At 53.4% G+C, this 12,512-nt stretch overlaps 1 protein-coding gene across 9 annotated transcripts in view; it reads left to right on the top strand.

Annotated features, from left to right (window-relative positions):
• The window catches only part of Hps1 (HPS1 biogenesis of lysosomal organelles complex 3 subunit 1), a 28,319-nt gene extending 17,017 nt beyond the window's left edge, over positions 1 to 11,302 (top strand). For 6 of the 9 annotated variants that reach the window (XM_052711768.1, XM_052711766.1, XM_052711767.1 and 3 more), the window contains 10 exons: positions 1,297 to 1,346; positions 2,756 to 2,923; positions 3,018 to 3,197; positions 4,278 to 4,339; positions 4,741 to 4,875; positions 4,958 to 5,022; positions 5,943 to 6,088; positions 8,547 to 8,660; positions 10,083 to 10,165; positions 10,664 to 11,302. In XM_052711768.1, coding sequence (XP_052567728.1) covers positions 1,297 to 1,346; positions 2,756 to 2,923; positions 3,018 to 3,197; positions 4,278 to 4,339; positions 4,741 to 4,875; positions 4,958 to 5,022; positions 5,943 to 6,088; positions 8,547 to 8,660; positions 10,083 to 10,165; positions 10,664 to 10,826 — 1,166 coding nt within the window. In that variant the 3' untranslated portion in view covers positions 10,827 to 11,302. Of the gene's footprint in view, positions 1 to 1,296; positions 1,347 to 2,755; positions 2,924 to 3,017; positions 3,198 to 4,277; positions 4,340 to 4,740; positions 4,876 to 4,957; positions 5,023 to 5,942; positions 6,089 to 8,546; positions 8,783 to 10,082; positions 10,166 to 10,663 lie in introns of those variants that run through there. The other 3 variants (XR_008212792.1, XR_008212793.1, XR_008212794.1) reach the window with 3 other exon arrangements.
• The last annotated feature ends 1,210 nt before the right edge of the window (positions 11,303 to 12,512 follow it).

Raw genomic sequence — 12,512 nt, forward strand, 5'->3', positions numbered from 1 at the left:
AGACCTGGGTACAGGTGAGCCCTGTGTGCCTGGAAGGGAACCTGTGGTGTGCACTGGGCTGGACCAGTGATTCTATCCCCACCTACAGCTGGACTGCCCTGGGCATCTTCGCAATCCACCTAAGCCGAGCTGGTGCGAGATTCTGACTTCATTAGGCCGAGCTGTGCAGGGTTTTCTTACAAAGGACCCTAAGAGATTTTCACATATGGCTGAAGTTGAGCACACTGAGTTAGGTGTTCTTAGGAGCCTTAGTTAGGTCTGGACTGGGCTTCAGGGCACCTGGGAGACCCAGAGATTACAGAATTCATATGCTTGAGCTTTTTTTCTGGGGGAGGGTTCCTAGCCACGTTCAGCTTTACTAAATATCCCATGACTCAAGGTATGATTGCAGGCTTTGCATGGCCTTGGCCTTCATGACATACCACCTTAGAATTATTTCCTTGTCTATCGCGACCCTCCCCTGCACCACCACCACCCCCTTTCTGGGTGGCTAGGTTTCTGGGCCTCAGTGCTGATCATCATGTTCTGACATGCCCGGAACTCCCAGCATACAAATGGAGCAAGTGCGTCCCTAGGTTTCAAACACCTGATTTACAAATGGATGACTGCAGTACAAGTCATTTGTAAACTGGGAGTTCGTTCATGCCAGAGCATTATGCATAGCTCTGAAGCAGAGCCACCCGGGGGGGGGGGGGGGGCTGCTTATAAATGAGGGTTATTTGCAATGAAGTGCAAGAAAGGATAATATTACAAACATGTAATATTTCAAACATATAGTGGCTTCAATAGGCTGGTGAGCCCCATAGGAAGGAAATCAGGCTCAATCCCCAGCACACAACGGCGCTCAGCAAGCTTGGTGTGTGAATAACTGAATGGGGAAATTCTGGCTCTCTATGTGGGGCAACCTGAAGGAATAGAGAGCAGAAACAAGGAGGGGGTTGGGGGCAAGGGAGGGTCTGAGGAATGTGCCACCCCACCTACCCATCCACCGCCACCACCCCACCACCCACCCTGTGTCCAGATACCTACCACAGGCTTAGTTCCCAGCAGGAAGCTTCTGTCCCCCGCTACTTTAACCCTGGAAATGCAGAGTTCAGCTGGCACTGGAGAGCTCTGAGGGAATGGTTTTCTGGGGCTACAGCCACAGGAAACAGCCTTGCCATACCCAGTGTTTGGGGCTAAATGGCTTGAACTGTCAGTGATCCAGACCCCCTAAGCTGCGGGAGTGGGAGATGGGGCTGTGGGGTCATTTACACTCTTGTAGTATTTCCACAGTTCTGTTCCCATTTGTGACAGGTAGCATCCTCTGGCTGGATGGTGGCACCCCACCCACCGATGTTCTTCCGGTGAGTCTCCTGTGTCCCCCTGGGCACCGCTGCTCTGAGATGCTGAGGGCTGGGGTTTCCCTCCTGGGGAACTCCACCAGCCACAGCTGCACCGCTGTCTCCTCGGGGCTCTCTAGTGCAGCTCAGCATGGAATCAGGGCTGGGGAGAGTGGTGTAGGTGACCGCCCCCACGTGGAAGTGAAAGTCCAACTGAAGTGTTAATACTGAAAAATTAAAGTTTAGATATCTTTCTTCTATTTAGATATGAGAAATAACAATAGTCAAACATGGAAGTGATACTCAGTCCCACCCTCAAAGATGAAAAATGTTTTAGGTGCTGCCTTCTAACCATTTATTATTTTGTACACACACATGCACTCATGCACACACACACACACGTGTACACACACATGCACTCATGCACACACACACACACATGCACTCATGCACACACACGTGTACACACACATGCACTCATGCACACACGCACACACACACATGCACTCATGCACACATACACACACATGCACTCATGCACACACACACACACATGCATTCATGCACACACACACGTGTACACACACTGCACTCATGCACACATATACACACACACACACTCATGCACACACTGCAGGAACATGTATGCGTACTGTATGCATTTTTCTTTGTCACACTTGGAGCCTACCATACTTCCTTCTCCTTTTTACTAGCGTTCTCCTGTCCGCACAGAGCCCTCCAACATTACAGCTTGTGAGGGTGTTTGGAGAGTCCATCCACGCGTATGTTTCTATTTATTCAGCAAGACCCAGAACAATCAGCATATGGCTCCCACTTTTTATTGTTGTAGATAACTAAACTGACCTTCTTACAGAGAAATGTTTGTGCTGTCTCTCGTGATTTCTTCAATTCTCTAATTTTTCTTGCTAAAAGATTTCTTATGCATGCAGAGTCCCTTTGCCCCCACCTCAGGCTGGAGTCCTGTTCATATAGTCATTTTATACCTCAGTTTCCCCAGTGTGGAGGGCCGTTGCAATGTTCTGAGGGTGACTGAAACGTCAAGCATTTAACAAGTTCCTTCCTCTCCCTGAAGGCAGAGCTTTCTCCCACCCGGCTCTGTGTCTCTTCAGATGGCCCTTGACTACTCACCCAGCTCCCGCACCCCCCACCCCCACTGCCCATCATGGCATGCAGTCCTGATTGGACAGAACAGCCCAGCAGAAGCCAAGAGGCAGATAGCAGAGAGAATGGGAGCTGCTAGGGCAGCCTCAGCAGCATGGAGACCTCAGGGCTGGGTGTTCTGGGAGCTAAACTTGTTTGTTCCATGTTACTTAGAGGTTGGGCAAGGGATGGAAGCCATGGGTGGGGAGTCCAAGTTGTAGAAGAACCTGGGCCTTTCTTCCACCAGACTGACAGGTCTTCTTCCTCCACAGATGGCTGAGAACACCCTCCAGGGGCTGGTGCCACACTCCCCAGAACCGTCCAGCCCCAGAAGGATCTTCCTGGATGCCAATGTGAAAGAAAGCTACTGTCCCCTAGTGCCTCACACCATGTACTGCCTGCCCCTGTGGCCGGGCATCAACATGGTGCTGCTGACCAAGGTACAGAGCCGCTGTCCCACCCTAGAGCTTTCGGGGCCTGCCTGGCCTCTCACTGGGTACCCCATTCCACCCTGGCATCCACTCTTCCTGGCAGAGTTCCAACACACCACTGGCCCTGGTCCTGTACCAACTGCTGGATGGTTTCTCCCTCCTGGAGAAAAAGCTGAAGGAGGGTCAGGAGCCTGGAAGTGCCCTGCGGTCCCAGCCCTTTGTTGGAGACTTGCGCCAGAAGATGGACAAGTTTATCAAGAATCGGGTTGGACAGGAGATTCAGGTGGGACCCGGATACTGCATGCACCCAGCTTTGGAGAAGAAGCGGAGCTGGCAGGGGGCCCAGTTCATCCCCGGTAGATGAGGGGCACACAGCTCTGGTTCCCGTCCATGTTCGCCTCAGTCTATGGCCCTAGTTATCCTTATTAAATAATAAAAAACAAATAGCTGGACTTCACATTGTCAGAACCTCTTTATAGGAATTTAGCGGAACTCAAAGTGTAACTCCAGTGCTTTAGACAGGACACAGGCTTGCTTAGATGGCCATGATGTAGCCAGGAGTAGCCAGCCCATGAGCAGTGGCGCTAGAACCTGCCCATCACGGGGCACTCTCCCAGCTGGCCTCAAGGAGAGTAGAGCTGGGTGGAGACTGAGACCAAGCACTGAGCATGTAGGGAAATCAGTGACCAGGCCATCACAGGCTCCCACCAAGACCTCCTCAAAGTGGCAGAGTTCTAGAATAGAAGGCTCACTGACAGTTTGGGGCCTCTGCTGTAGCTGGCTCTGCCCGAGTCTGTTTGAGGAGCTGGAATATGTGTTGGTCTGAAAGGGGCAGAAGGATTAGCGGGGAGAGAGCAAGTAACCGGAGCCCTGGCTTGTCGGCAGGATGCCCTGGGCACTGTGGTGGCTTGTTGGCGAGCAGCACGGTATCCCGGATGCCCTGGGCATCGTGGTGGCTTGTCGGCAGACAGCACGGTATCCCAGATGCCCTGGACATCATGGTGGCACAGCTGTTATAATATAATGCTGACTTCTCACTTTGGAAAGAGCCAGCCAGAATCCCCTTGAGGCTACCCCAACCCATCCCCAGGCCACCTGCAGCAGCTGCTTCTCTTCGGTCCCCTAGCTTGCTATGTTCCCTTGAGGGACTTGCCTAGTCCCTCTGATGGGTGCATGTCTGTGCCCGTCAAGGCCACGTGACCCTCACTTGCTCTTTACATCATGCCCTGCTAAGTGACTGCCGGGAAGGCCAGATTTGACGGCAGGAGGGCAGGTGTTCCTGGAGGGTCAGGGTGTAGACGGAGTCTCCCTTGACCTCCCTGCAGAACACAGCCTGGAACATACCTGTTACTCTTCTTTACAGAGCTCCTGGCTGGAGTTTAAGACCAAGGCCTTCTCTAGAAGTGAAGCAGGATCATCCTGGGAGTGAGTAGCCACACTTGGGGTGAAGGGGAGTTGTTCACAGGGAGTTGCTGCAGGGTCTCCCCAGGCCCTGGGGGACAGAAGATTTGCAAATGACAGAGAGGGAGTCTCAGGGAGCTAGGACCAGACCATGGGAGGTTGGAGGGGAATGAAGGCCAGGAACATGAGAACCTAATGCCAAGCACTGAGGCCTGGGCTGTACCCGAATGCAGCACTGAGCAGGCACCACATAAGGCCAGTCACATTCCCACGTATTAGCAAAACGATGGGGTTCAAGGAGATGCTGTGTGGCAAAGAACACCCCTAGGGAAAGCTAGGCAGCTGCCTCCCAGTGCAGTGGGAGGGTGTTGGGGGGGGGGGTGGCCAGAGGCCCTGTGTGTCTTTCCCTCGGTGTCACGGCCCAGGCTGCTCCAGGCCTGTGGAAAGCTGAAGAGACAGCTGTGTGCCATCTACCGGCTCAGCTTCCTGGCCACTGCCCCCGGCAGGGGAGGCCCTCACCTGCCCCAGCACCTGCAGGAGCAAGCCCAGAAACTCATGAGGTAAGTGAGGGTGGCATACATGAGCAGGGGGTGGGCAGGCCTCTGCACAGAAGCTCATCTTCCAGTTTCCCTCCCTCTCCAGGGAGCGGCTTCTGGACTGGAAGGATTTCCTGTTGGTGAAGAGCCAGAGGAACGTCACCCTGGTGTCATATCCTCTGCCTGGCTCAGCTGGCCCAAGAAAGCCTGGAGTCCCCAGGGCACAAGGCCCCAGGGGGAGCTAGACATGTGGTTCTTCTGCCATGGTGTCCCATGTGCCCATCTATAGCAATAGCCCACAGCTGAAATTTCAGAATCCCTGCTCTTCCAGAGTTGTCTTAGAAGTCTTCAAGGACCTTTCTGTCCATGTTGTCCATCCAGCAAAATGGCAATCCTATTCCATGAGGGCCAGGGTGGTCTACTTGCTCTGAGACCTCCATGGATGGTCACAGTGCTATGGCAGGTGAAAGCACTGGGGAGGCCCACCATAGGCGTGTGTCCGTCCCTGTTTCCAAGACACGCGTCTGTGCATTATAGGAACTAGTTTTATTTACACTGGTTTTCAGGGGGGTTGAAGCACCTTTTCTGTTTAAAACCTCCTACATTTCTGAGTTCAATCTCTGGGATTTTGGTCTAAAGCAGGAAGATGACAGGAAGCCACAAGGCCCCTTAGCCATAAGCCACTGCCATCCCATGGGAGTCTGTTCCCCTCTCAGATGTGATGCTTCCAACTTCTCAGGTGAAGAAGAAGAGCATGGTGAGGGGTGGGCAGTCAGTCAGGCTCATTCATCAGCTAAGTGACTCTTTACACACCAGCCTCAAGGAATGACCAGCTGTGAACACACCATCGTCCTTTCCATAGAGTGCAGATTATATTAAACGTGCAGGTGCCAAGAATCTTAAGACTGGATGCGGGGAGGGGGAGAGAGCTGAGGGAAAAATCAGATTCCTGGGCCTTAGTGGAGGCAGAAGCTTGTATAGAGGAGCAGCCCGGTCCCCTAAGCCTCACCTGTGTAAATCTGGAACCCCATGACCAGGGCTGAGGCACCCCCACTGTTGCTGGCTTTTAAGTCCCTTAACTCAGGCCTTCACCTACCTGGAGGACTTCCCAGGCCTGGTCCACTTCATCTATGTAGACCGTACCACTGGGCAGATGGTGGCCCCGTCTCTCAGCAGCAGCAAGAAGATGTCTTCCGAGTTGGGCAAGGGGCCCCTGGCTGCCTTCGTCAAAGCCAAGGTAACTGGTCCTCTGGTGCGGGTGCTCCTTGCTGCTTGTCAGGGTACACTGAGGCCTGACCCCTGACCCAGGAGAAATAGACCACTCTGGTCTCTGAGGCTCTAATCGCTTCTAGCCTAGCACTGCTGTGCTTGTCCACCATGACCTGTGTGCCTAATTACATCTGCCGTGAGCTCCTTAGGCTCAGCAGCTCATCCTCCAGACCCAGAGATCCTCAGGGCACATCAGCAGCCGCTCCTGGTGTATTTGGGTGTGCCTGGCATCCACAGTGCTGGAACCCGGTCGGCGTCCAGCATAAGTGATGCTCAGCGAGGGTCTTTTGAATTGGCCAAACTGGAAAGAACATCAGGGTCAACCAATTTGGGCATCAGAATTTTGTGATGAGTCTTTCTCTGTCCCACCTACTCCCAAATAATGACATGGAGATTTATTAATTACGAAAGCTTAGGCTTTGTTCCTAACTAGCTCTTACAACTTAAATTAACCCATTTATATTAATCTACCTTCTGTCATGTGGCAGACATTACCAGGTGTCTAGATTCCTCCTCCTCTTCCCTCTGTCCCCAGAAGTCCCTCCTGTACCTCCTGTCTGGCTATTGGCCATTCAGCGTTTTACTACACCAATCACAACAATACACCTTCACACAGTGTACAACTAGCCCACAACAGAACTTTATTTCTTTAATTTTGTCATGCTAGGTACGGACCTGAGCCAACACTCTGCCCCTGAGCTACACCCTCAGCCCAGCCAAGTGTAAAACTGGCAGATTTCTGCTAAAGAAGCACCTGTCTCTGTTCTTCTAATTTAACTGACTCTTCTTCATGACAGACTGGTAGTTTTCTTTTTGAAGGAAAGGGACACCTCTGCCATTTCTAAAATGCTGTGTTTTTATTTTGTCCACATAAAGTGTATCATGATAGGTAAACCAAGCTAGATGGTGGAAGGCCAGCTCTGTTCCTGCTCACCGTGTGGCCTTGGCGTGGTTTAGTGACATTTCAGGTCTTCTTTAATTCCAACATCTGTTGCGGAGATGCTACTGTTTTCGGTGTAATATTAGTGCAAAGGGCACAGGTCACTGAGCACAGGTGAACTCTCGTAGCCGGGGCAGAGCAGGGGCTGAGCAGGGGCTGCTGGGCCCAGCACCGCCACCTCTCTCGCCTACCACCTCTTCCCTCCGCATCCTGCTCGGGCAGCAGGACGCTAGCCCATCATCCCTCAGTCCTTCTTTTTTTTTTTTTTTTTTTTTTTGGTTTTTTTCAAGACAGGGTTTCTCTGTGTAGCTTTGCGCCTTTCCTGGAACTCGCTTTGGAGACCAGGCTGGCCTCGAACTCACAGAGATCCGCCTGGCTCTGCCTCCCGAGTGTTGGGATTAAAGGCGTGCGCCACCACCGCCCGGCCCTCAGTCCTTCTTTAAGGTCCATCCGAGTGCTGCTCCCTCTGCGAGCACAGGGCTGAGTGACACATTCTCATCCACACTGTGTCAGGTGCATCGCATCCCGCCGTTAACTCTTCACATGTCTCATCTTTAGCAGCCCCATGATGGCCCATCATGCCGACGTAGCATAATTCACAAAGCCATCCCCTGCTGAGTGAACCTTTAGAATGTCTCCAGACTGTCACTATTAGAAATGATTTGTGGACACACCTGTGTGTACGCCTAAGTCCTCATCCCTGGATGTCCTCAGTAGGATCCCCAGAAATGCGAGTACAAAGTCAGGTGGGAGGGATGTTATTAAAGTTATCTATTTGTGTTGTCAGGTTGTGTTCCTGGAGCTTGGAGCTGGCTCCTGTGTCTGTTACAGATTTAATTAGATAGTACATTATGGTCAAGTACGAAGTAAATCCCACATCCCTTCCACTGAGGCTTTTGACAGAGTGGGTCATTTCCCGGCCCTCACATGGGAAGTGGGCAAGTCTAGTAGAGAAGACCTTCCCTCAGGCTGCTCTTAGGCAACTTAGGTATCAATACCCGCTTTAGACAGAGCATTCCCAGGAAGGGGCCTAAAGCGGGAAGTCCCTCAGGGCCACTGTTTATAGCCACCCTATAGTGAGCCTCCATTCGGGCCTGACCCCTGAAGCAGGTGATGCCACAGCTCAGAGTTCACTGCCATGTAGGTGTGCTTCCTGGGGCCTCTGGCACAGAGCCAGTCCCATTGCCTTGCAGTCCTGCAGACCGGGCAAGTGGGTTTATTCACAACCTTCAGGTCTGTTTTCTGGGTCGTGTGTATAGTAAAGTTGCAGGAAGCACTTCCACATGTATTTTATCCTCACAGCAGCTGGAGGGGGAGCCCTTCTGGCATCCATCCTGTAAAGGTTTATTCCCACTACTCTGAGCCCAGACAGCGTCTTGCCTCTGAGAAGCCCTGGACTCCCAGGAACCCCTCAGCTCTGTGCTTTGCTTTTCCATACGGAGACCATGGCCGTGAGAGTAGCACTAAGCAATCTCCTCCTCCCCAGGTCTGGGCTCTGGTGCGGCTGGCACGCAGGTACCTGCAGAAGGGCTGCACCACGCTGCTGTTCCAGGAAGGGGACTTCCGCTGCTCCTACTTCCTGTGGTTCGAGAATGACATGGTGGGTGTGCCCAGTCTCTGGGCGGGACGGTCCTGAGAGCTGTCTGCTGCTCCAAGCCCTTGGATAGCTTTCTTCTGCGCTCTTCCATCTGTCTGTCTCTTCTTGTCCCCGGTGAGCAGCAGGTGAGCACAGCGCAGGGGTGTAGGACTGTCCAGGTAGATGTGATGTGAGCTGAGGACGGGAGACACTCCCTAGTCCGAGAAGGCATTTTGCCCTGATTGTATCTTCAGCTCTACTACTTCAGTACCGTCCCTGTGTGTACAAAGAAGGCTACACCATGACCCCCACTCTCTGGGAAGACCCAGGTTCAAGGCTGTTGACCAGCCTGCCCAAGGGTTGCTCCCAGCAGCCTGTGCAGTACTGAAGACCTCACCGCCACCCCCCGTACCACAAGCTCATTGAAACCCACTGCCTCTGCCTTCCCCGCCCCCTTTCCTTCCTCTCCTCTTTCTTAATGCTTCCCTCTCACTTACTGCTAATGGTCCAAGGATCACGCCTCCCTCCCTCAGGGTCTCTTGTCCTGCTCCTGTACCCTTCCTGGCTCTTGCTCTCTTTCCACTCACTGAGGGTGACAACCCAACCTTACCATAGTGCAATGTAGTTTCTTCATCGGTCCCTCACAACCCGAGGGAATGGTTGGGATGGGTTTTGTTGACCCATTTTGCAGATGGGGACACACTGCTGTCTTGGAGATAAATACTATGGCTAGGTCCACAAAACTCAAATGATGGAGCTGAAACCCAAGGTTTGCTGCCCTGACCCTCAAGCTCCTAGTCTTCCTAAGTGCCCTCCAAGTGCTAGAGCTTCTGGGGACAAGGATTTGGTGACTAGAGTGGTCCCATGGGGCAGTGGGGTACCACGGAGCTGTGGGAGACCAAGTTTTGATCACTGACTGTGACAGGCCACACAAGGGTCCCTGAACACTGCTGAGCCATCTCCCTATGGGGCAGGCCTCGTGGTGCCACCTGAGCCCCTGCTAGGAGACTCTGAAGGCACCGGAATTGTGCCTGACACCACACACATGCTTTACAGATCTTCTGTCTCTCCCCAACCTTGTCCTGCCCCAGGAATTCCCACTTCTTTCAAAACAGAGACTTGGAGTCTTTTGAGAACACTTTGCTTCTCAAGACCCTGGAATAACCCCAACCCCCAACCCCAACCCTCGTGTCCCTCTCCTGGGCCTTTCTGAGCTCCTCAGTAACCCAGTCCCCATGGGAGGCTGTGTCTACCTCCCAGGCAAGAAAGCAAGGTAAAAAGGGGTACAGACGCTGTCCCCCAGCATGGGGCACACACAGCACAGGGCACACAGAGATAAGGCACACAGCCGGGCCCTGCCAGGGCTCCACCTCACACATCTCTCTCGAGCCCACCCTCTGCTCCCTCCCTCCTGTCCTAAGACTGCCTGCCTGCCTCCTCCCTCAGGGCTACAAACTGCAGATGATCGAGGTGCCTGTCCTCTCAGATGACTCAGTCCCCATTGGAGTGCTGGGAGGTGACTACTACAGGTGACGCTGACCCTCCCTAGAACCCCATGTGCCCCAGGGGTTGGTGGCGAGAGCTCCAATTCCCAGGGGATAGCCTTTCCAAGAGTGAGCAGCTGCCTTGATAACACAAACCTGGGGGGAATCCTGCATGGAGAGAGGAAGCCCCCAGAAGCACACTCAAGTCCCTACTGTCCTGATGCTGGCAGTCTTAGCTGCAGCACGGGAAGACTTCAGTACACCCCCCCCCCCCAACTACTACTACTACTACTACTACTACTACTACTACTACACACACACACACACACACACACACACACACACACGTTAGCTAAAACACCACTGTTCAAGGATAGAGAGCCCAAGAAAGGGACTGTGTCCCTAGGTTGAGCTGGAGCTTAGGAGCAACAGGTGATGTCACAGCCTAGGTCATTCTCCGAGAACTGCGGGGTGGGCATTTTGAGGCTCGTGTGGCCAGGAATCCCCCCCAGCCTTGCCTGAGTCCCACCCTATCTCCTGCAGGAAACTCCTGCGCTACTACAGCAAGAGCCGCCCCTCGGAACCCATCCGCTGCTATGAGCTACTGACCTTGCACCTGTCCGTCATCCCCACTGACCTGCTGGTGCAGCAGGCCAGCCAGCTAGCCCGGCGCCTGGGGGAGGCCTCCCGGGTGACCCTGCCCTAGGCAGAGTGTGCTGTCCTCTGCCTGGTCTCCAGCCAACCTTGCTTGCAGGCATTCCCCACAGCTAGGCCTCCTCCCGTCCCCGGCAGCCCTGGGTCTCTCACAGGCCACCGCTCACTCCTCCACGCGGGCTAATGAGCAAGCCTTCTCTGAAGGGAAGGGGATGCCATGCTTCTGTTGGCCTCCAGCACTGTGAGGTCAGAGATGGCAGCAGCTTCCCTGGAGAACTGCCTCTCTGGGTGCCCAGGAGAGCAGAAGGGAGTCTTTAGTGCTCAGGCTGTGTGACGTCGCCCTCTTCCCACCATTCTGAATGGGGTAGCTGTTTCTTACTGCTGGCCAGCGTTCCAGCTTGGCTACCTCCCCCTCCAACTCTGGGAGAATCCGGTTTCTTCATGTTTGAACTGGTAATACCTACCTCTCAGGGTGGTCAGGAGAAAACAGTAGGTGCTCAATAAATGTTGGTTTTTGTCATTATCCAAGCCATTTGTGCCTGTGTTTCTTGCCTTTCTGGTGACATTGAGAATCCCTCCATAAGTCCCAGCCTGCCCAAGCGTGCTCTCTCTCCTGCCCTGGGCCAGTGGTTCTGAGATCTGTGCCCAGAGATTTGGATTCACTTGTCCAACATGAAGACAGGGCTCTGCTCCTATTTAAAGCTCCCCAGAAAAGCAGTGTACCCAGGGAACTTCCTAACGGTACAGCCCTCCCTTCTAACCAAGAGGTACCAACTTCAGGATAGATACAAGGACCAGGGACCACCAGAATGTTGGGGTACAGCCCTGCTCCCCTTGGACCAAGAAACATGCCCCCAGCAAGTCACACGGAGAAAAGACACTCTGCAAAGCAGTGGGGGGACTCAGGAAACCAAAGGGCTAGGGGTTTGACAGGTATTTGAGGGGGGCCTCCTCTGCCAAGTTAGGCTTGGTCAGTTTTGGCAAAAACAGGACAGGGAGGCTGAGAGATCCACATCTTTGGGGTAAACAAGCTTAGTCTGACCTTGAACTTGTCATGGTCCACAGACAGGTGGGCCCTACTGGCAGAGAAAAAGCCTAGCCAGGCTTTTGTTTTAAGCTGCCAGGAATTTGTCTCAGGACAGAAGGGTGAGGTGGAAGCCAGCCATCTTGGAGTTCACAGTCTTTATTAGCTAGCCACGGCCCCTCCCCCGTCTGTCTTCTTATCAGGTCTCACTTCCGGCCTCTCACTGCCACACTAGGTTGCCCAGCTCAGAGTGCAGCACTCTCCACTTCCGGTGCCCTTCTCCTGCAGCGGACTGACTCTTGAGGAGTGGACAGGACAAAAGCATCCCCCGTTAGAGATGGGACACAGGGATAGTAAGGAAGCACACTAGTTGCGGTGATTTGCAGGTATGAGCTCGAATCCTTGAGAATCCTTGGAAAACGTGAAAGGTCCCAAACCAAAACTGTCCAGAATTTCAAAGGAGTGACCCTCAAGAATCACAACAGTGTTTGCCTTTGCCCAGCAAGACTAGCCTCGGTGGAGTGTGCAGGAGAGAGCACACAGCTCTCAGGGAAGTAGGTGGTCTTTTCTGTTGACCAAAGGCCCTGGCCCTGGTCCTGCTGAAAGGTGGCTGTGGAGGCTCCCGCCACACGGAGCAGCTGCCGCTTTGCAAGATCGGACTCTACCCTTCAAACAGGAGTGAAGTCTGACTGGACTGTGCCCCTCCCACTCCCA

This window comes from Peromyscus californicus, unplaced genomic scaffold (genome assembly GCF_007827085.1).
Source record: "Peromyscus californicus insignis strain IS unplaced genomic scaffold, ASM782708v3 Scaffold_4__1_contigs__length_199733344, whole genome shotgun sequence".
NCBI classification, from domain to species: domain Eukaryota; kingdom Metazoa; phylum Chordata; class Mammalia; order Rodentia; family Cricetidae; genus Peromyscus; species Peromyscus californicus.